Source organism: Xiphophorus hellerii, chromosome 1, assembly GCF_003331165.1.
Source record: "Xiphophorus hellerii strain 12219 chromosome 1, Xiphophorus_hellerii-4.1, whole genome shotgun sequence".
In the NCBI taxonomy this organism is placed as follows: domain Eukaryota; kingdom Metazoa; phylum Chordata; class Actinopteri; order Cyprinodontiformes; family Poeciliidae; genus Xiphophorus; species Xiphophorus hellerii.
In genome coordinates, this window is record NC_045672.1 from 3,334,415 (window position 1) to 3,356,261 (window position 21,847).

The following is a 21,847-nucleotide window of genomic DNA, read 5'->3' on the forward strand; positions in this document are numbered from 1 at the left end:
AAAAAAAAAAATCCAAGTAATCCAAATAATTAAAACATTTCATTTCAAGATAGGGATGAGAAGCAATCGCCCACACACCATATATCTGATTACTTTATGCAATAATCTCAACATCTGTATCACTATAAAAAAATTGGCAATGACTATAAAGTGGCCATACAGACTTTGGTTTATGTTTAGCAGTTATTAAGCCCTTAATTGGTGATACTGCATAAATATGCAGCATCACATACCCTCAGAAAGGTGTAGAGACAAATGGACATCCAATTTGTCAGCAGCTTCTCCACCACTGATTCTGTTCTGGAGAAGAAAGAAAAACAAAAAAGTTCTCAGAAACTACAAACAGGTGGGAGGAAAAAGATGACCTGCTCGCTTGGTGATAAGCAGGCCTCACCTTCTGAGCATGAGTTTTGGATTTTTGGCCACATATTGCTCCACCAGGTCGTTCAGCAGCGTTTTCAGGATATCCGTGAAGTACTCCAGTTTACCGTGCAGCGCCACCGTCAGCAGAGAGGCCACATAGGCCCGGTCTCTGGGGGAAAACGTCCGCTGGACCTCTAGAGTGTGAATGAACTATGGGGGGAAACACGTAGGTGTGAAAACAACTGCTTTTTGTCCAATACTAGAGAAAATATTTGAATATTTTACCTTGGTGAGGAACAGTTTGCTGTTGAGCAGGTTGGACAGCTGAACCAGGCCCTGCTCCACCGTCTGTCTTCGGCTCTCTGGAACGTCCAGATCTCGCCTCAGGGGCGACTCCTGGTGGCCTGGGAAGAAAATGCGCTCTGCGTACGCCCGATAGTCGAGGAAGGGAATCCCTGAGCCCACCAAATCGCTGGACATGTCCATCATCTCCGTCATCAGGTCTACAAAGCAAATGAGGAAGTCAGCTGGTTTGCTAAGCTTCCTCTGAGGTGAGCAGAAGCTGAGAGGAGAAAACGGCACTACCTGTGAACTCCTTCTTGCAGCGGTCCCTGACGCTGGTCTCCAGGTTCTCCAGCTGGATCTGGACCTTTTTATAGTCTCTCATGGCCTGCTTGCTCTTCCTCCTGATGAAAACAGAAACAGAGCGCAGGTCACACTCTGGTCAAGAAACAGAGTCAAAGTCTACTCTGATCAGAGCGTTACCATGGTTACCTGTATATCAGCACTATGATGACCACAATAAGAGCCACGACGGAGGCTCCCACCCCCACCCCCACCTGAGCCTCCAGAGGAAACGTAGACTGGGCCTGGATGTCGTATTTCACTCTTCCCAGGGGGAAGTTCAGATTCCCCATTTTCACCTGAAAGCACCATTTACACAGATGTTTATTTTTTCTCTGGTTTATCTAAAATACTAATCGCATTTTACTAATTTTTATTAACATTTCTGCTATTATTGCACTTCTGTCTTTCTGCAGCATTGCCATTGTATTGTAAATAGTGTGTTGTGTTTTTTAAGTTTAATAAACATGCATATTATGCATGATGAAATAAAGTAATACTAATACATATGATGTGTACAGCATTTGCATAACAACTGAAAGTAACATAGTTACTTGATTGTGCTATAAAATGGCACATAACACTGCTCTTTAAGATATAAACCAATGTAAAACCCTTCGTCCTTCATTGGATGGAAGACAAAACAACATTTCTTTCCATATTCAGTTTGAAATTGGTAAACATAAATTCTATATTTTTAACTTTTTATGACTAAATATGAATCCTGCATGTTCATAGGCTTGCAGTCGTGCAATACTCACTCCATTTTCAGGAGAGAGCTCTGAATTTTTTAAAGCTTATTAGGATATTATTTTCTAACCTAACTCAACTCTAAATTTCTCCACAACTTCCTCTCTGACCTGTATGCTGTGCTCTTTTGTTTTCATCACAATGTTTATTCTCTAACAAACCTCTGAGGCCAGAAACAGACCAGCTGGATTCATTCTGAGACTGAATTACACAATCTCAAGGGTGGGCTCTATCTACCAATAAGGCAACTTCTGAAGGTACCGTAGCCCAGTTGCCCTGGATAAGGTAAGATGTACTGTATGTCCACTGTGACCCCAGTTCTCTCTGTCTCACTCACAATGAACTCAGGCAAACTCTCCAGGCCGTCCTGCTTCCTATTGGCTGTGATGGAGGGCTGCGTAGCTGGTGGTTCACAGTACAGGTGATTGTGTGACAGAGTCTTCATCACACACAGGTCCCCTCCAATCCAGGCCTCCACCTCCTGCTTGTACATGGCCAGATCCAGGTTTTCTCCCTAAAAAACAGGAGGAGGAATGTTAACAGACTGACTTTTGTGAGCAGATTTGTGAGCATTAAAAACTTTATTAGTGCAACCAGTAGTTGGAGGCAAAGGATGTTAGGAAGCAGATGTTGTGGGACTCGCCTCGACGGAGATGACGCTGCCGGGTTTGTGGTGGAACGGCTTGCTTGGGTCATTCCTGTTCAACTTGAACAGCTTGGGGTTGGGTTCGTAGCTGAACGTTTCGCCACCCACCGTGCTGAAGTCAAAATGGAGGCTGTCCAAAAGGAAGTGAACTTTGACCCTGGCCTCTGTGGCCTCTGGACCCACAGCAGGAGTCGGACACAGGATGAGCGTTGCGTTGTGCACCTTGCAGTGGGATTCGTGCTAAAGGGGAGAAAAGGGAGCTTAAATTCTTTGAGCCTCTCCTTTAATGACACCATAAGGTGAAGACAGAAATCCAGCTGAAACTGACGTGTTTTACGTGGCAGAGCGTTCCATCAGGGCAGTTCGCTTCTGGAACAATCCTCCTCCATCTCCTCAGTGGACCCCGTTGGGTCTGTCCTCTGTTGAGGTGGACTTTAATCTTCTTTCCGACGCTCCTTCTCCGTCTCGGAGGCAGAGCATCGGGCGGACTGAGGGTCACTCTCATTTTTGGCTCCTGGACCAAATCCAGGTTGTGGCCGTCGACTCTGATGATCCTCCCTCCGCTGTGAGGACACGACATTTTAACACAATCAAATTCAAGCATTTTCATGGTAAGTTTTTAAACTTTCCTTCCAAAGAAGAAAGTTTCAATTAACTTATATCATAAATTACTGTTATTACTAATGTCCTGTGATAGTATTCTATATACTACAATAGATAAGCTAAAATATAACAAAATTTGATGATTTGAATTTTCTCTCACACACACTGAAGGCATTTATAAAACAGATTCTATTTGGTCAGTCTAACTGATGTAAAACAGTAGTTGAGTCTGATTTAACTTCAGACAGTGAGGAAAACTGTGTGTCTTTTTATTAGGTGTATGAGAATCTCCAGTCTCTAGGCCTGTAGCGATAACAAATTTTGCTGGACAATAAATTGTCCCAGAACTTACTGCGATAAACTAATCTTTTTTGAGACAATTTTCAAACAATATAATGATAATAGCATAATAACGCAAGAGCACAATCTCAAAAATCCATAAAATTTTAATTCTAATGAACATTTACATGACTAGAAGACATTTAAAATATCCAAAATAGATAAGCGAAACAATAAAAACAAGAAATAAAGTTATTAAGTCTCTGTAAACAAAATTGTCCTTCAGAAAAAGGACTAGTTCAGACCAAACAACAGGCTTTAGACTTTGGTCATCCAGTTTGTGGTAGAAAGAGAGAAAAGAGAAAAACAATAAGTCATGCAAATGGAAACTATTGACCTTGTTTTGATTTATTATGCAATTGATTTATTGCTTATTGTGACAGACCTACTGGTTTCAACCATAAATTATGCTTCTCAAATATAAGCTTTTTATCCAATGTTAGAGAACACTTTAATAAAAAACTGTGCAGTTTGAATATGAAGCACTTTCTCAACCTTAAAAACACATATGAAACTGAAGCATTTTCGAGGATTTCCAGCATTGGTACAAATGTTGGTATTTAGACTCAAACACATTTAAAACCAGAAGTACGCTAGAATTTTAGACGTAATATCGTTATCTAGAAATGACAAATAAAAATTAAAATAGCCACAAAGGGAAAGTAAATTATAATTAAAATCATTCTCTTATCTTTTACAAACAGATGGAAATAGTGGAGTGCAGTACCCAAGGAAGCTTTTGGACGGCGCTGCCCTTGTGATGTTGGGGTTAGGGGTGTAATGATACATAAAACCCTGCAGATGGCGCTCTGCTCCACCAAAGCGCACCGTGATGCCGTGCTCTCCCGTTCTGTTGCTGCCTCTGGTCAAACACTTGATCTGATCCTCCTGGATGTCGATCCTGAACATGAAACAGTATTTCTTTCATCTCCTCCACGGAGTCACACACAAATCAAATGCATTGTTTGTCTACCACAATAGTTTTTTTCTTCTTTCTTAATTAAAAAGCCTCCTGGGGGCCCTTACACCATGCAGGGAACTCCTCCGATCAGGACTCCAACCTCACGTGGATGCCCGGTCCTCAGTCTCCGACCTTTGATAGTGAGGGATGATCCCCCGGCTTTGGGCCCTCTTAAAGGAGAAATGCTGCTGAGTACAGGATTCTGGAGATAGAGGCAAGAAAAGAAGGAGCAGTGGACGATGTAAAGATGAAAAGGACAAGAAATGCAGTCAATAATCCAATACTGAGCATGTGATTTATTGGGGATATAAAAACAAGACACCAGGGAATTTTGGGAAAGACGTGAAGTTTGCCTCACAGCCATGTAATATATTAATTAAGCTGCTTGTCATTTAGGTGGTTTCATTAGGGTCGCTGTGAATGATACGGGTGTTTTACGATTATGTAAATTAGCAGACAAGTTGTTCCTCTTGTACTGCAGACGTTCCCTTACATTTCATCAGGCACTAATTAAGAAGAGCCGCAGGGGGAGCTGCTTTTCCCCTAATTGGACAGTTTTGTTAAAAGCTTTTTGCTCATGCATGATTTGTCCCAATGCTGTTTTCGGTCCACGCCACATCACACTAGGACTGCATTCAACAAATGAAGTATTTGTGTTTTTCTCCCTAAAACACAAACAAAACCTCCGCCCACCCCGCTTTTCAGAAAGGTCCTGCTTTGCCAGTTTCAGTCCATTACAGCGTTCTTCCTCATGTGTGTATATATATATCTATATATATATATATATATATACATACTGTATATATATATGTGTGTGTGGGAGTGTGTGCAGTACCATAAAGTATTTGCTCCCCTAAAGACGTCTTATGTTTTGCTTTTTGTCACTTAAATGCTTCAGATCATCAAGCCAATGTATCAGACAGATAACTTGGCTTATAACAAAACAAAACTGTAGTTTTTAAATTATACATATTTTTCTTTATAAAAAGTCAAATATTATTCAAGCCAACCCTAGATGACAACATTAACCATTGGTCAACCATATTTCTTTAACTTTCCAAGCAACACCTTAGTCTGATTACTACTTCTGTTGAACAAAACCAATTTACTGAGAGAGAACTTTTCTGACAACATGAAGTAGGCCTAAAGATCTCAAAAAGCAACACATCTAAAGACATTCAAGATGGAGTCACCTTCACAATTCATTCAGACAATTCATATCAATAAACAAATCCTTAATTAGCTACCCTTAAATGTAGCTAGACTAAAATAAAAGTGAGCCAAAAAAAAAAAAGCAAGAATAACTGGCAGTCATTGCAAACACTTGACTGGCACCAACAGTTGGTAGGTTTAATGGTCAATTTCCTTTTTGTTGTTGTTGTTGTTTCTTTTTCTACAGATAGTATCAGACTGGTCTGAACATCATACTTTGCAATATCATTAGCATACCTGTACAGTAACATTAAGTAGACAATGTCGAGGAAAGTCACTAGTAAGGTCATATTACCTTTTGAAAATGACAACCTTTAAGCATCTATTGAATATACTTTTCATTAAGTCCATATTTGTATATTAAAACAAGTTTTTTTATTGGTTTACTATAATACTAATCTTGAATGTTGTGTTTTCATTCGTTTTTAGTAGAAATCTATCAGAATTCACATTTATAAGGGCTTGAAAAAAGTCAGTGGAAATTAATATAACGTGTTTCAATTATCATATTCCATCCTCCAATATCTAACATGCTTATCCCGTGTGGGGCCACAAGGGGTGCTGGTGCCTATCTCCAGCGGTCAACGTGGGAGAGGCGGGGTACACTCTGGGCAGGTCGCCAGACCATCGCAGCAATTAATTAATTTAAATAACTGTTAATTAATTTAAATAAACAATTGTTTATTTAAATAAACAATTGTTTATTTAAATTAATTAACAGTTACATTTTATTCCATTTTATTGAATATATAAAAACTAAATAGTGAAGGGCTGAGCAAACATCCTTGAGGTACACCAATTTTAACATCAAACCTTTCTGAAACATTGTCATTTTAATACAGTGCCACGGTCATACTGACCTGAAAACTGAATGTATGAGCAGAGATCCCGTGTTCTCCTCCTCTTACACTGACTGAGGCGTGGCCCCTCGTCTCCTGTCCACTGCTGGTAGTCTCACACACTATCCTACAATGTACAGTCACACCGCTGTTAGCATAAAAAAAAGATACAGAGCTGAGTATGTTGAGTTGTGCTAACGCCTTGCCTAGATGAGACTTCGTATCTGCTCTGGATGACGATGCACGGCACTCCGGCCACTGTGACCGAGCTCTGGATGTCTTCGGCCCTTTGACCGAGATTAGAGCCAGAAATGGTTACAACTGTGCCTCCCTCGGTTGGACCGGATTCAGGGTCTAACTGAAAACACAAGAAAAGCACAAAAATACCGTATGTTCTGGGTGATGACAATATTTTTGGTGATTTACGATGTCTATATTCAAAACTAAAACATTCTAATTGGTTGGGTGTATATGGCACAATCACCTTAAGAAGTGGCAAATACCTAAACTAATGAATTTCAACTGTAAAGATTAATACATATTTCCTCTAATGCAGAAGGTTTATTTCAGATCTTAATTTACTTCCTAAAGTTTAATATAATTTATATAAGCATGAAGAAGTAGATTATTCCAAAGTAGAAAATGACACCAGTCCCTTCATGTTTCCAGTCGTTGTTCCGTATATGCAGCCGGTCCATTTTCACACGGCTGCCATAAACAAACATCGTCTCATCGGGCAGGTCCATCATGTCTAAACTTGACTTCAAATCTTTAGACTCATCTTTACTACAAATAGAGAAGGAAGGATGAGGGCATGAAATGGGTTCTCTGCTTTGATATGTGAAAATTCAATCATAACTGAGTAAAATAAACCTATTTTATTGAAGTTGCATAAACTCTGTGATTAAAATTATTTTGATCATTAAAATTTTTATGCAAATGAGACAGTATTTTAGTTATTTTCCTCACTGCGTCGATGGTAACAAGGTTCCCAAAGCCTTCAGAAGAAAAACAGGCCAACAGCAGCAACTCTCTGCCTTAATTAACAATAGGAAAGAGGCACTTCATACACACCTTGTAAGATTCTCCACAATTTTGTGTTGACAAAAAGTTACATTTTATTTCCATTTTAAAAGCAAAGTATGAAATAAAAAAAATCCTCCTCTGCATCTCAAGGTTACTGGTTAAACATGCCTTAAGTCAGGTGTCAAACTCCAGTCCTCTAGGGCCGTTGTCCTGCAGTTTTTAGATGTGCCACAGCTACAAAACACTGGAATGAAATGGCTTAATTACCTCCTTGTGTAGATCAGTTCTCCAGAGCCTTGCTAATGACCTAATTATTCTATTCAGGTGTGGTGCAGCAGAGGCACATCTAAAAGTTGCAGGACACCGGCCTTTGAGGACTGGAGTTTGACACCTGTGCCTTAAGGGATTACCACAAAATGAAGCCTTTAATGACTGCACAATGAAAAGTGAACAGTTCTTACGCGGTGAATGACGGGTGCGGGGCATGTGTGTTCGATCGCATCAGCGCAAGAGTCTCGATACACACAGCTGGAGCTGGCATCTCCGCCGCACCAAACACAGTCGTACTTCGGTTCAGCCGTTCGACACCGGCTGCAGTCGGACCGGCCCACTGAACAGTTGAACAGAGTGACTGAGGCGAAAGAAAAGAAAGACAAAGGAAAGGTTAGGATCTTTATTCAATAACCCAGCAATAAATGCAGGTTTAATGAGATTGTGACACATCTTTGACACACATTACATAGCACTCACCATGCAGATCCTCAGCGCTGTCTATGAGGAAGTTGTTTTTTCTCCTCACATTGATTGTCGCCAAGTATTCCTCCCTCAGTAGGGAGTAAACATACTGCAACACAAGCAGGGTGCAAATGCTTTCATTGCCCAGGAAAAATAAAATAAATGTACAAATTTCTGGACTATCCTTAAAAGTCAAATGAGTTCATTTAAATTATTATTAGAAACAATGTCAGAGTGAAGGGTGAAATACATCCAACAAGAATTATGCCAGGAAAGTGAACTTGGAAAGAGACATTCTAAAGACCAATGTCACAGTATTTTATGGATAAAATGTAATTTGGAACCTAAGTGGTTATTGTTGTAGACAGTAAACAGATTGTTTTCTTGACCATAAAGGGCTTTTCTAATAAGAATGAGTCAAATGGACCTATGATCCAACATTTGCTGCACAAAAAAGTCGGACTAAATACTTTTACTTTCTCCAAAGATTCTTTAATGTAGGAAAAGTGAGAGAGACTCAAGGAAATAAAGAGGTGAAGACAACGGATTTCTCATTTTCCTTCAGAAAACATCTCTGCATTTAAACCAGTTTGGACCCAGGATTCTAAAACAACTGGAATCTTGGAATCACAGCACAATTCTTGTGATCACTGGACGGAAAACTCAAACTCAAAGTTGTGCACCTAATTCTTGTTTCTAAAAATCATTGAAGTTAGATGTTCTATAATCAGTCAATGTCGAATAAAACCACAACAACGTGTGGATGTAAACTTTTAACTGGGACATGTTTTAAAGCAACACAAGCTTGGATATAAGATGAAAGGTTAAAGGTCACATAATAATCATGTATGGATTAAATAACTCTGTTAAACCTCCTCATCATGACTCCCAGACGCAGGAAGTGCTTGTTACTGACCTGGTGTGGCTGACAGGTGATAAAGAAGACTGATGGCCGATCAGCATCAGGCTCTACAGAAGCCTCTACAACGACTGACTGATTCTCCACATCCAAAACACACTCGTACTCCAAATCCTTATCCTGAATCACACGTCGGCACAAAAGCAGCAAAAAATACAAACAAGACATAAATCCCTCTTTGCTTTATGAGGTCATACAGAATATTTCCCAGTGTTTACGGAGGATGAAAATATATGCTTTTGTTTTTACTACCTGAAACAGGTCTAGGTGTTGGCCCACCAACGTGATCTTCCTCTCCACATTGACAGGAAGCAGAGAGGAATCCTGAACCTTCTCCACACACGGGCATTCCTGGTCACACAAGTCGGAAAATGTTAAAATCTCCAACATTTGTCCTGCTTGAGAACCATGACAGCATGCAGGTACCATCATGAGATTCACTGAGCCGTTTTTAGTTTCTCAAACCAAGAGATGAGTTGGAAGAGAATCAATCCATGAATACAACACTCATCTGATTATCTGATAAACGTTGAGATAATGAAATGATCCGCATTCTACACATTAAAAGAAAAAAAAAACATGAATCATGAAATGACTGAGTTTGTCCTGATTGCAAAAAATAAAAAAATGCAAACTGTGAAACACAACACAGATTAGAAATATGCATGTAGCAGCAACACCCTTGCATGTAGAAGGAAATGCTGAGTTAGCTTAACATTATTACCTGCCTGTAGAGCTAAATGAGGTGACCTGAAGCCATATGGAGAGAGCTGAGTCAATAAAACCTGTCAGGCTAATGCTTTAAATTACTCCGCTGCATCCTCACGTTTGAGATTGCATTGATTTCTCGTCAGGCACTGCTGGATTTATAAACTGGAAACCTGGAAGCGTATTGCGGTAAATACCGTGGGACCTTGTGTTGAAGCTTTATTACACTTCCTAGTTTAAGGAAGTGTAATAAAGGAATAGTTTGGAATATTTTGTGAATTGGGAAAGTACCAGGTCTCCTTGTAGGGAAGGAAACACTTGTTTCAAGTCACGTGATCAACAGCCAGATGTTACTACTGGCAAAAAGAGATGAAGACGACGACAAATAGTGGCAGGAGGACGATGGCGTGGCAGGTTTTTTTAATGGCTTATTGTGTGAACAAACTTATTCATGTGTAATTTTAAGTGTGTTTCTTATCTAATAAAATTGCAAAATTTTGTTTTTCTTAAATTAGTGGAATAAGGACAACGTTTGGAACACATATGTAACAGAAACGCAACTGTGGACCAGGTTGACTTTTTTACCAAGCTTTCTCTGTACAAGTCATATCTTGAAGGAAGAAGAAAAGAGAGGGAAAACAGTGAGCTATCTCTGCCCTTACTGATCTGCAGATCTGGGATCTCTGTTGTTTAGTCTTTCCATCTAAACAATGAATCCAGATCCAGATGTATGCAGATACTAAGCAGCAAGCTACAGATAAGTTAATGGCAGCAATGACCCTGGTTTTTGAATGGTTGAATAACTAACTGATACATGCATTTAAATACCAATGAAAAAGTATTTTCTGATTTTTACAGATCCTTTGATTACTGAAAGACCCCATGTCTATGTTTTCAGGGAAAGGTTGAATGTTGTGCCTGTAATCACCTGTGCATGTAATCATATTTACAAATGAATTATTTAAAGACACTCTCATTGAACAAACAGTGGAGAATCAGTTAAATTTATCCTAACATTGCTGTGGGTGATTATAAACAGCACTAATTATCATTTTAGTGAACACAATCAATCTAAATTCTTACAAGATATTTGTCAAGATAAATGAATAATTTATCAGGATAAATTATCCAATTAATCTCGGATTAAGAAGTGACCACAGGAAGCTTTCACTTATCAGAAACTCACTGTCAACCAAAGTAGCAACCCTGAATTATAGTGTCATTATTATCCATCAAACCATTTGCACAAGCCTCCTGTACAAGTTTTAGACTGGTCAACGTAGTTTACCACCAGGCTGTGAAAGTACTGAACAGAAAGACATGCTTATCATTTTAACAAGATATAAAAATATGATCATATTAGGTCTTCATAAAAAGGGATGATCCTTCTCACTCTTCTTCTCACACTGTTTCGCCCAAGCATTTAAAAATCAAAAGAGATGTCTCTGTTTCACTGTTATAACCTTACTTATCTAAAACTGAATACATTTTGGCATTAGTAAGATATCAAATTTATTTATAACGTCTTTTAAAAATCTCATTAAAAGAATATTCTCTTGTTTAAAAGATTTATTTAAAAATAAATCTTCATTTAAAGATTTTAATTCATACGCTCAATGTGGGGTATGAATTTTCCTTCAACATACTGTACGACCGTGTCATTCATATTTTCTACCTCCACTGTGTTCCTAAAGTCCTTTGCTAACTTATGGACGATGTTTTTTTGTACCCTGTTCCCAGCAGGGTGCATGAACTCACCGGAGTAAAAGATTCAGAAGAAGAATCAGACTGGAGTTTTGTTGGAGAATCAGTAGTGACATCAACAACCGGTTCAGGTAATTGCGTCGGGACGAGCGAACGGGCGACAGATGGAGTCAATTCAGAATCCATCTCCGTCCTTTTCTTAGGCTTTTCCCAGCCGCTCAGCCCCGGAGGCGAGACATTCTCCTCGGTAGTGGCCAGACTGATAGAGGGGTCTATTAAAGGGCCAGCTTCTCTGGAAGCAGTAGAGTTTATCTCCGGGAAAGTGGTCACAACTTCACCAGAACGGTCTGCTTGGCCACCGGTGCCGCTTGGTGATGTGGGCCTTGCTTCAGCCGTGACATTTAAGGTGTCTTCATCTTCCAAAGAGCCACTTAGAGAACTGATGGCTTCCTTTGTGGCTCCCTCTGTGTTGCTGAGGACCCCATCCGTGGTGGCTATGTCAGTGAGAGTGGAGCTGGCCTGGGTGGAGAGCCTGACAAAGGGGGAAGTTGTTGAGCGGGTAGCTGGTGTGCTGGATTCAGCATTAGGACCAGTGGGGGGGGTGCCTGTGATGGTCACTGTGGGGACAGCTGCTTTGGTGGTGGCAGATGTCTCTGTGGGAGCCGGCTGTGTTGTTGGTGTAGAAGTAGTTGCTGTTGTTGCTGGAGCGGTCGGAACAGAAGGAGGTGATGGGGTAGGAGTTCTGGTTGGAGGTGGGATGGTGGGCAATTGTGGCGTTAACTTGATGATGGTGAAGCACAAACGAGGAGGAGGGATGGAGAGGGAGACAGAAAAAGCAGGCGGGTGGAGACAAAATTAGGATGAAAGAAATGGGATATGCAGAAACATAAATAACTCTGAAATAATAGAGAGAAAAAATGGTTGATGGTTTAAATTAAAAAGACAAAAGCAAACCAAATCAAACAGAAAGTACGGGATCCTCCAGAGGTCAAACCCTCCGCTTTTAGATCTGGTTTCCTGAAATGAACTCCTACTGAAAAGAAAAGCTGTAAAAAGCCCGAGCTCAGACTTCAGGATGACTCACCCGTTGGTTGTGGATGGTGACTCCTTGACTGCAGGTGTGTTTGTGTGTGCAGACATGCTCATGGATACACCAATTGCACCCCCAGCGGCTGCTGACACACCCTTGGCATCTGGCAGGGACGCAAGCAGAACAATAGAGGACTAAGATGAAAATGTCAATGTAGGAATAAAACAGAACAGTGCAAACTTAAAGGGGCAGTATTATGTGGCTTCGAGCCACATAGTGCCATTATATAGCATAATCAAGCAGCTATGTCACATTCAGCTGTTATAAAAATTTTATATATATTGAATATGATTTAAAGAAATTTGACTTATTACTTTGCACTTTGAAATTGGGCCGGTCTCTTAAAAAACTCTCACTCTGAATGTCTGAGTTCAGGAAGTCATCACATCTCTGCTCCATTAACCTATTGACATTTTTACCAGCGTTTCACTGAGGAGTAGCTCCTATAATGAGCTCAGCAGTTCCAACAGGTGTTTGCTAATTGCTGCTGGTCAGTATGAAAAAAAATATTGGTTAGAGTTTACACTAATCAGATTGGTCTGCACCAATGTGATTTCCTTTTCAGATATGTGATAGTGTTTGTAAAGATTTGACCTGAAAATGGATTTTGTTTGACTTCAATTTCTTTTACACGACAAGGGGATACAAGTACAGCATTCAAAATATTTAGGAAATGCACGAGTGTCAAACTTTGGAACAATATGACAGAAATCATCATCAGTATCACTTATCGAACTGATACCAATACATAAAAGAAACAACACAAACAAAATAAAGGCAGATAGTGATGCTAACGCCAATTCTTTATTTTAGAAGCAAGGGCTGTCAGATTGTAAACTTTTTTAACTCTTTACAACAGAAACAAGCAGACAACATAGCTAGACGTATTTAGCATCTTATGCTGGTGAATAGCAGCAGGGTTAGTTTTACTAACAAACCGTCGTCTTCGTGTGTGTTCCCCTTGAGAATCTAGATTTGTATCTAAATTCTGACAGATTTAGGCTGAAAGCTTATAATGATACCAAGGAGGAACTTTGCCGCCCTCATGTCAACATTCCTGTTATCTGCTGAAAGCTTCACTCCCTTTCGGCCAAATGAATCACAGGCGTATCTTAACATGCTGCAGAAGATACAGTTTTCCCCTAAATTCTATTTGAATTCATTTTCAACACCTTCATGATGTTAAAAATAGTAGCAGTAATGTCTTGAGTCTTGTTGTAAGGGACGACCTGTCAGTGCTTAGGTGTGGCGTGTTCACTGATCTGAAAAATGAATACGAGTTTCTGATGTTTAGAAGACGTATACTCACGGCCTGCGCCCAGAAAGCTCCTGCACCAGGCTGCAGTTGTAGAAGGTGAATTCTGTCTCAGCTACGGTCACGTTAATGAAACGCAGAGCCAAGGTCACCGTCACAAACTCTGCAACGGAATAAAACATCAATCAATCAATAGTCAAAGCATTCACTGCAATCCTTAAATTAATGTTCTGAATAGTGTTGATCAATGACGTTTGAGGCATTTTAAGGAGTCTTTTTGGCATCCGTATAAACTTGGAGCAGAACACTAACCATCTCCCAGACCGATGGGGGGCAGGTTGCTGGCGCCTGGGGTGGAGCAGATGACACCGGTAGTGGTGAGTAAAGCTGGACTCTCCGTGTCCTGGAAGAAGCAGGAGTAGGCCTCGTCTTGTTGGAGACTGGGCAGACCCTCCACTGACAAGGCAATCTGAATGGAAACAAATATTACATGAAAGAAGGAAAAGACAACAAAAAGACTCTGTGTCTGTAGTGTGGTTCAGTGTGGAGTTTAATTATTAACACTATTAGAGCTGGGTGTTAAGAAAAAAAACATTTCTGATTTTTTCTCACCCAATTTCAAAAGATTTTTTTTCTTGCTTTCTTAACTAAAAAAAATTACAAATGAGAGAAAAAAGTTTCAAAAAGCAGATTTTATGTCAATTATCCCTTCTGCGAGTTGTATGACAGCGTTTTACTGTCAGGCATTACAAGAAGTCATTTTGAGAGAAAAAAAACTCGTTATGTCTGACGGATTGTTTCATGTCCTGCTACTGATAATAACTGGATCCTGACGCGTTCAGTTTTGAAGCATTTCCTTATTTGTAAAACCGATACCAATGTATAAGTTCTGAAGCTGCTCCAACATTTTACTTTGTTGTTTTTCATGTAGCATTTTTTTAGAAACTTGGTACTTCGTACTCATATTATGTCTTTATTTGGATAATATTATGACTTTGTCATATTATTTTCAACTGTGCTGTCAAAAGATTTTATTCTTGTAATGTGGTAGCGAACAAAACATTTCAGTCCATTGCTCTTGTATTTCATTAGTCATGTTGTCTGTATTACATCTGCTTTCTCTCCAAGGCTGATGTTGTAGAGGCTGAGGCGCTGTATGCCCAGGCACTGCTGCATCTGGTTGAAACTCCACAACCACTGGCCCTGCAGAGAGCCTCGCTGGCACTCCCACCGCTGGCCACACCTGAACCACCGGAGCATAGCACAGCATAGCACAGTTAGACATAAGAGGGTTAGAAATGAAGAAAACAGGGAGAACTGGAGATACAAGCTGAAGCTCAGAACACTCACTGTCCCTCAAGGACACACCAGCCGCAGTACGGGTCTCTGGCAGACAGACATGACTGACAGTCCAAGTGATCCCCGCATTCTGCGACTGGACGCTTTTCTACCTGAAAATAAAAGACAAACAAGCAAAAGGTAGGCTTTAGACAGATAAATGAAGAACAAAACAATGTAACATTGTAGAATGAGTCAATATTTCAACTCAAGATTGTCATCTCAAGGCAAATGAAATGCTGACATCACACACTATTGATGCTGACAATTAAGAATAAAAAGCAAATAATTTCATTTAAAAACTATTTAAAAATAGTCAGTAGCATTTGAAAGACTGAATTTGAATGAGGGTTATGAATATTCTTTTTTTCCATCATCTGTGCTGTGCTGTATGCATTTTCCTGGATTAATATGTTAGTCCTTTAATCAAGAACATGTCTGAGGTACCAGAATATCCTCAGTTTCAGTATCCAGCATAGCTACCATATACAAAAAGCATACAACAGGTATAAAGTTATTTATTAGTACTTCTATTACTTAGTCCTGCCATGTACTGTATATCATTATACATTACACATATATCAAAGCAGTGTAATACATAGTACTGTATATATCTGCTTGGTCTCCAAGTTCCTTTGAGTTTTGAATGCATTCAATTTAGAGAAAGACACTGGTCAATTATTGTATTTTATTCACACTGCTAACTAAAAGAACAATTATTTGCAGATCCCATTGAAATTTCTAGATCTGAGACAAAGTTTCACAAATAATTAAATCATGAACTCTGTATTCAGAGAGAAGTAGCAGCAGTTTTATTTCACTCACACACAAAAATGTGTTGTAACATTTCTGAATCCCAGAACAGCTCTGACTGAGACATTTTGATTTATTTTTGACACAAACTGTTCAGAGTACAGACTTTCCTAATCATCATTTATCAGAATCTACAGCATCCCACACATGCTCTGCAGGGAATGTGCCAAGACAATGCAGGCTTCTTTTGCAGATCAATACTATTGTTAGGTTTGACCTCACACCTCCTGCTGACTGTTGTGCCAATCACACTAGGGTTAGTGACCTCTGACCCCAGCTGCCAGCTGGCTTCTCTGTTTATCTGTAGTTTGTCTTCAGGGCGACACAGCTTGAGGAAGCATGCATGAAAAACTCTGACAAACCATAAATTGATGAATGAGAAGCCATATTCATTCTTATTTATGAAGACATCTGGGTAAGTGACTGAAATAGTGGAAATGGCTGCATCTGTTTATACACCTCATGAATACTTTAAAGGGGGAGCATTGTGTATCTTCCAGGGCCATAGTGCCGTTTTATAGCACAATCAAGCAGCTATGTTACCTTCAGCTTTTAGAAAAACAATATATACATCAAATATGACTTAAAAGAAATCTGACTTTGTAATTAAGCACTTTGAAATTGGGCCTCTGTCATTTTAAGAACTGTTCTTTCTGAAATGCTGCCTCCAGGAAGTCATCACCACATTGATCCTCTATTAACCCTTTAACATACATACCAGTATTACACCTATGAGTAGCTACTATAAAGAGCTCAGCAGATGTGCAGTTCTACCAGGTGTTGGCTAATTGCTGCTGGCTAGTCTGAAGGAGCTGAGTAAAGGAGTGGTGGTGGAAGGAGCTCTGTGAGATAAAAACCTCAAAGCTTGGAAGCTGCAGCTCAGAGAAGGAGGTCCAACCAGGCCTTTTGCATAGCTGAATGGTTGCCACGGGAAGCTTGACAGGATTTATCAAACATGCATTAAAGGATCAAGGTATGTATTTGATGAGCGAATAATATTATAACATGACGTAAAGCTCTCAAAAGTTAGTTTTACATAATTCTATCCCTTTAAATAAAAAGGCGAAGCTTGACTTCACCACACTTACTGTTGTTTTTGTCATAATGTAGATATGTGAGCCGCGATCATCAAGTAACAGATCGCTGTTGATGGGGGAGTTGGGTTGTATCGTTGAGTTTGCATACACCTCCACCGCCCCGTCTCTGCCAAGATAAACCTGAACAAGAACACACAAAAAACAATACTTTAGACTTTAAAGCAGGAAGTGTCTCTCTTATGAATTTGTATGAATTCAAGTAATTGGATTGGAAAACATTTTGAAGTAGGAACAATCTACAATGCTGCATCACTAAAACGCAATATTTGACAAAAAAAAACACAAAAGAACTAACCTCCCTGGTTTACAGCTCAAACACCAAATCAAATCACACTTGCACAGGATCGCAGCAGAAGTGGGCATAGATCTGATTATCACATTCAAATCTAATATGAAGCACAGGAAGATTACCTCTGGCTGCAGTGAAACCCAGGCCTTCAAACACTCATGTTACCTCATCTTAATAAGATCACCACGAACAGAAAAGAGAATCGGTTGTCCCATTAGGAGGATGCACTCAGCACATAATGGAAAGGGAAGTTGTACGCAAAGATTAGCAGCCTAGAATAACGACTGTTTCCTATGTTATATTTAGATTTTATCATATCGGTCCCAATAGTCTCATGCAGATGTGAATGCTGAGGTTTTTTTTCCAGAATCACTTAATGTCCACTGAGGCCTGCAGAGCATTTCTATAATACATGTAATTTAATGAAAAAAATAAAATAAATTTATCAATCAATCTTTCTCCTGGACTGAGCTGTGGAAGTCCTAAAACTTTTAATAACCTTTAGAACTTCAAATGCAAAATTAAATGTATTTTATTTGGATTTTATGTGATAAAAAGCAGCTCAAAAATGTGAAACAGAAGGAAATGGATGAATGATTTATTTTTTACAATTTTTTACAGTGATCCTACACATACTGTCAGAAATACAAAATAATCAATTACAATCATATCAGCAACTCCATGGCCTGTAATGGCCTAGTCAAAGTTGGGAGCTAAGTATAAGAATCAGGAAACATCTGAACTTTTGATATGACAAATTGGTAGACACAACCTCTAAAAGACTTTCAGTTGTAACTGTTGTAGCTCTGTTTATTGCAGTGCAATGAAAAACAAACAATACAGTCTATTACAGTTGGTTGTTGTAATGATGTCTAACGGGAATTACTGACGTTACAAATGTAGATTAAAATCAAACTTGATTACAGCTTGATGAAGGATTGAAGGTAAGCTTTTAATTGTCCATCAGATAGAAGCAGAAGGTAATATGAGAGCAGCAGAGATATTTTAAGCTTCCATGGAGATCCAACTCTGCAGTGTGGTTGGATTTTAAATTCCATAATAGCATTGATTGCTTTTGAAAGGTGGTTTCTCTGTCTGAACAGCAAGTGCAAACAAAGTCGGGTTGAAGAGGGAAGCACGGGTCCAGGAAGTGATGCGATTCCACTCCATAAACTGCAGTTTGTTTTAGTGGTGAAATGAGGCGAAACAATACAATCTTTTTTTAAAACTGCTTGCATTTTTAATATATGTATGTAAGAATATAAAAGGGAAATTATCTGTGCAACTTTACTGTTTCAGTCAAACACATTTAATCCTTAAATAAATCATGAATACTGAAGAGGGTGCAGAAAGCGGGCAGAAAATGGAGAAAAGCATCCAACATCCAAGCAAAAATGTTGCAAGGCTTTCAGGAAGCCATTTTGAAAAAGGTTTGTGTTCTTGGTGTCAAAATTTAAAGCTGATTTCTGAAGATTTTTTTTGTAATACTATGCACCTTCACCTCCTCCCAGTGTTATTATTGTGGACTGCAAAAACGCACAGCTCCCAGGCAGAAACAACCAATCAGAGCCAAGAGGAGGGTCTTAGCGCTGTCAATCACACTCCTGTATGTTGCTCAATGTGCTAAAGTCAGAAAAACAACTCACCGTTACAGGAAAACCGTTTATTCACCATCTTTAGTGGCAGTGCTAACTAGTATTAGCATTGGTAACAGGCTATGTTGTGGTGAACCAGCTGTAGCTTAGCAAAGAGCAAGCGGGAGGGGATGAGCGCAAGAGTGATCGACAGCGCTAACCTCCTCCTGGCTCTGATTGGTTGTTTCTGGCCGAGTGCTGTATTTCTGCAGTTAGTACTAGGAAAAGGCAGAAGAGCTCAATATTTCACAGATTATCTGTCTGATATTATACTGTCACAACATAATTATAATTGTACCAATTATGTTTTCGCAAAAACTTCTGTCATGCCATATCAATATACCAACCTAGTGGAGCTCAGGACAGCTGCAGCAAAAGCTCGGACCAGGAAAATGTCTCCATTTCAAAAATATTATCTCTTTGCTGGTTTAATGTTTCTTTTGGTTCTCTACATGAAAGATGTACACATATTCTACACACATGCACGCATAAAGATGTGTATCTTGACAAAGAGGGATTTGACTTTGTGTGATACTATAATCTTGTTATAAAAGCTTGCTACAATGGGTTACACAGAGCTCTGTTTTGATCTGCTAATTAAAAAGTCTAGTTCTACGTTTCCCTTCTTTTCCCCCCGCATCCCACAACACACATTACAACAGAAAGAACACTTCTCTCTCTGATGTCTGCTCTTACTTCTGAGATGCAAGCAGTAGGGCTTTGTAGATGTTAAAAAGTTGTGTGTCAATCTATTGAAAACTAGATGGAAAAACACCCCGACATGCAGAGAGAAAAGTAAAGAAAAAAGCCCACAAATTGTTCAAATCTACTCATGCCACTTCAAATTCTTCAGTCAAATAATACACTTAGTCTCCAAAAATCACAATCACAGGCTGAGAACACAAAGTGCATGTCTGAGGTATGGAGTCGTAGGGGTATGTTATTCTGTGCTTGTTGGAATGCTGTGAATCAGACTGCGGTGATTAGATATGGACCAGCTCCCAGTTACAGGCTTTTAACTGGTCAAGATTTCAAAACTGTTCAACATTTTCTGACTGTTTAAAGCTTATAGCGCTTATTGAACACTTATTGTTATATAATATATGTTATATACTGTATTTTGTTGATGTGCGCCTAACGGTGACAGCATGCATTGGCCTAAAAGGGGGAGTTGCTTATCACTCCTAAATAGTTTAAAACATCAATAAAAAGGTATAATTTAAAAATAAAATACTCCTTCAGTGACAGACTGCTGCATCCTGAATGCACAAAGGAGCATAATCCCAGATCCTTCCGCTCAGCAGCTGTCGGACGCTACAACAATCACATCTCCCTTTATAGCGAAATCAAGAAACTATGTTACCTTCAATTGTTAAAAAAAAGGTAACATTACATCATGTCAGTGTTGTTTGGTGGATCAAAATGTGCACAAAACAAACATTTGGTTTAACATGGTGCACACTTACAACCAAGCTACTGAAGATTTCTCCACTAACTGATGTATACTTACCATTGAACTAGTATGTACAGTACAGACCAAAAGTTTGGACACACCTTCTCATTGAATTCAATGAGAAGGTGTGTCCAAACTTTTGGTCTGTACTGTATGTCTCATTAGTGGTGGAAAATGTTTTACCATTATTTTTTATATCAAATATGACTTGAATAAAATTTTAAATTGTAATTTACCACCTTGAATTTGGACCTCTGACTCTATAAAAATTCCTACTTTATGCTTTATACAGCTTTATGCATCCGAATTTATTTGTGCGCCGCACTTTTCTAATTTTGTCCGTACGTCAAGTTTTAGTGTGAAAACTACGCACTCTTTTATACATGCGGCCCCAGGAGTTTGCTAATTGCTGCTGGCTAGTTTGAAGGAGCTGAGTGGGGAAGTACTGCTCTGTGAGCTTGGAAACATCAGCTCTGTGGAATAGCAGTATCTGTAAGACAGGGTTAGGTCCATCCAGGCATTTTGCACAGCTGAATGGTTGCTAGGCAGATTAAGAACTTCTCAAACAGGAATGAAAGAAACAAAGGAACACACCAGGTATGTTTTTTTGATGAGGGAATAACTAACATGATGTAAACCTAAAAAAAAATAATTTTAGATAATATTGCCCCTTTTAATTGTTGTATTATCTTGGTTGAATGATAATAGTTTTAAATCTATTCGGGTTAAACTGCTAAAGTGGCTAAAGGGTAAAAGATGCAATAAAAGCATCCAGGAAGCTTGGATTTAGATACTTGAAGTGGAGTTAAGATGCGCTCATTCTGCTGGAACATGATACAGAGACAGGCAGACAGCGTCATGAGGGAAGGGTTGTATGAACAGAGCATTAGCTGAGCACCAACTCATGCAAGACTCCAGCAAGTGGAAGGTTAGAACACTCCCTTAACGGGAAGCTGCTTGATGGATTAAATATTTCCCCGTTAATGGTGATGAGTCAGGAACGTCTCCCTGGTTTCGTCCAGGTGCAAGTGTGCGTGTGTGTGCAGGCGTGGGTGTGTGTGTGTGTGTGTGTGTATAACTACCTTGTGAAGATTGCCTTTGGCATCTCCCAGAAAGGCGATGCTGTGTCCCTCCCTGACGCTGACTGCCACGGCGGTGAGACGGGCCGCTGAAGTTTGCCACACGGCTTTAGCTTCCAGCGGCACTTTGCTCGCCATGGGGCTGGGGGTGTGGTCAGAACCGCACGGGTACGCTTTCAGAGTGTTCTACAACGTGTGAAAGGGTAACAAGTTTTGGTCAGATACTGCATTATTAACCAATTCAATTAAAAGACACAGATAGGTTTCTTGGAAGTCAACCAGAAAACATAGAAAATTCCAACCATAAATTTGAGAAAATCTACATCAGGTTTCCCCCAGTGTATCATATGCCTGGCGGGTCACCAGGCTT

At 39.6% G+C, this 21,847-nt stretch overlaps 1 protein-coding gene and 1 long non-coding RNA gene across 3 annotated transcripts in view; one reads left to right on the plus strand and one right to left on the minus strand.

The window, feature by feature from the left end:
- The window catches only part of LOC116720590 (uncharacterized), a 957,300-nt gene that overhangs the window by 412,837 nt on the left and 522,616 nt on the right, over positions 1-21,847 (plus strand). The gene's annotated exons all lie outside the window — the stretch shown is intronic.
- Positions 1-21,847, minus strand: part of LOC116720296 (plexin-B1-like) — a 77,219-nt gene that overhangs the window by 10,496 nt on the left and 44,876 nt on the right. Inside the window, exons 4-27 of one of the 2 annotated variants that reach the window (XM_032563453.1) lie at positions 21,481-21,663; positions 17,014-17,142; positions 15,125-15,225; positions 14,885-15,017; positions 14,087-14,243; positions 13,829-13,937; positions 12,514-12,622; positions 11,484-12,209; positions 9,270-9,368; positions 9,015-9,137; positions 8,114-8,207; positions 7,825-7,994; positions 6,544-6,695; positions 6,359-6,464; positions 4,352-4,488; positions 4,053-4,226; positions 2,712-2,946; positions 2,381-2,623; positions 2,075-2,251; positions 1,138-1,286; positions 949-1,049; positions 649-866; positions 395-573; positions 234-300 (exon numbers count right to left, since the gene is read on the minus strand). In XM_032563453.1, coding sequence (XP_032419344.1) covers positions 234-300; positions 395-573; positions 649-866; positions 949-1,049; positions 1,138-1,286; positions 2,075-2,251; positions 2,381-2,623; positions 2,712-2,946; positions 4,053-4,226; positions 4,352-4,488; positions 6,359-6,464; positions 6,544-6,695; positions 7,825-7,994; positions 8,114-8,207; positions 9,015-9,137; positions 9,270-9,368; positions 11,484-12,209; positions 12,514-12,622; positions 13,829-13,937; positions 14,087-14,243; positions 14,885-15,017; positions 15,125-15,225; positions 17,014-17,142; positions 21,481-21,663 — 4,071 coding nt within the window. The remainder of the gene's footprint in view (positions 1-233; positions 301-394; positions 574-648; positions 867-948; positions 1,050-1,137; positions 1,287-2,074; positions 2,252-2,380; positions 2,624-2,711; positions 2,947-4,052; positions 4,227-4,351; positions 4,489-6,358; positions 6,465-6,543; positions 6,696-7,824; positions 7,995-8,113; positions 8,208-9,014; positions 9,138-9,269; positions 9,369-11,483; positions 12,210-12,513; positions 12,623-13,828; positions 13,938-14,086; positions 14,244-14,884; positions 15,018-15,124; positions 15,226-17,013; positions 17,143-21,480; positions 21,664-21,847) is intronic. The other variant, XM_032563462.1, reaches the window with a different exon arrangement.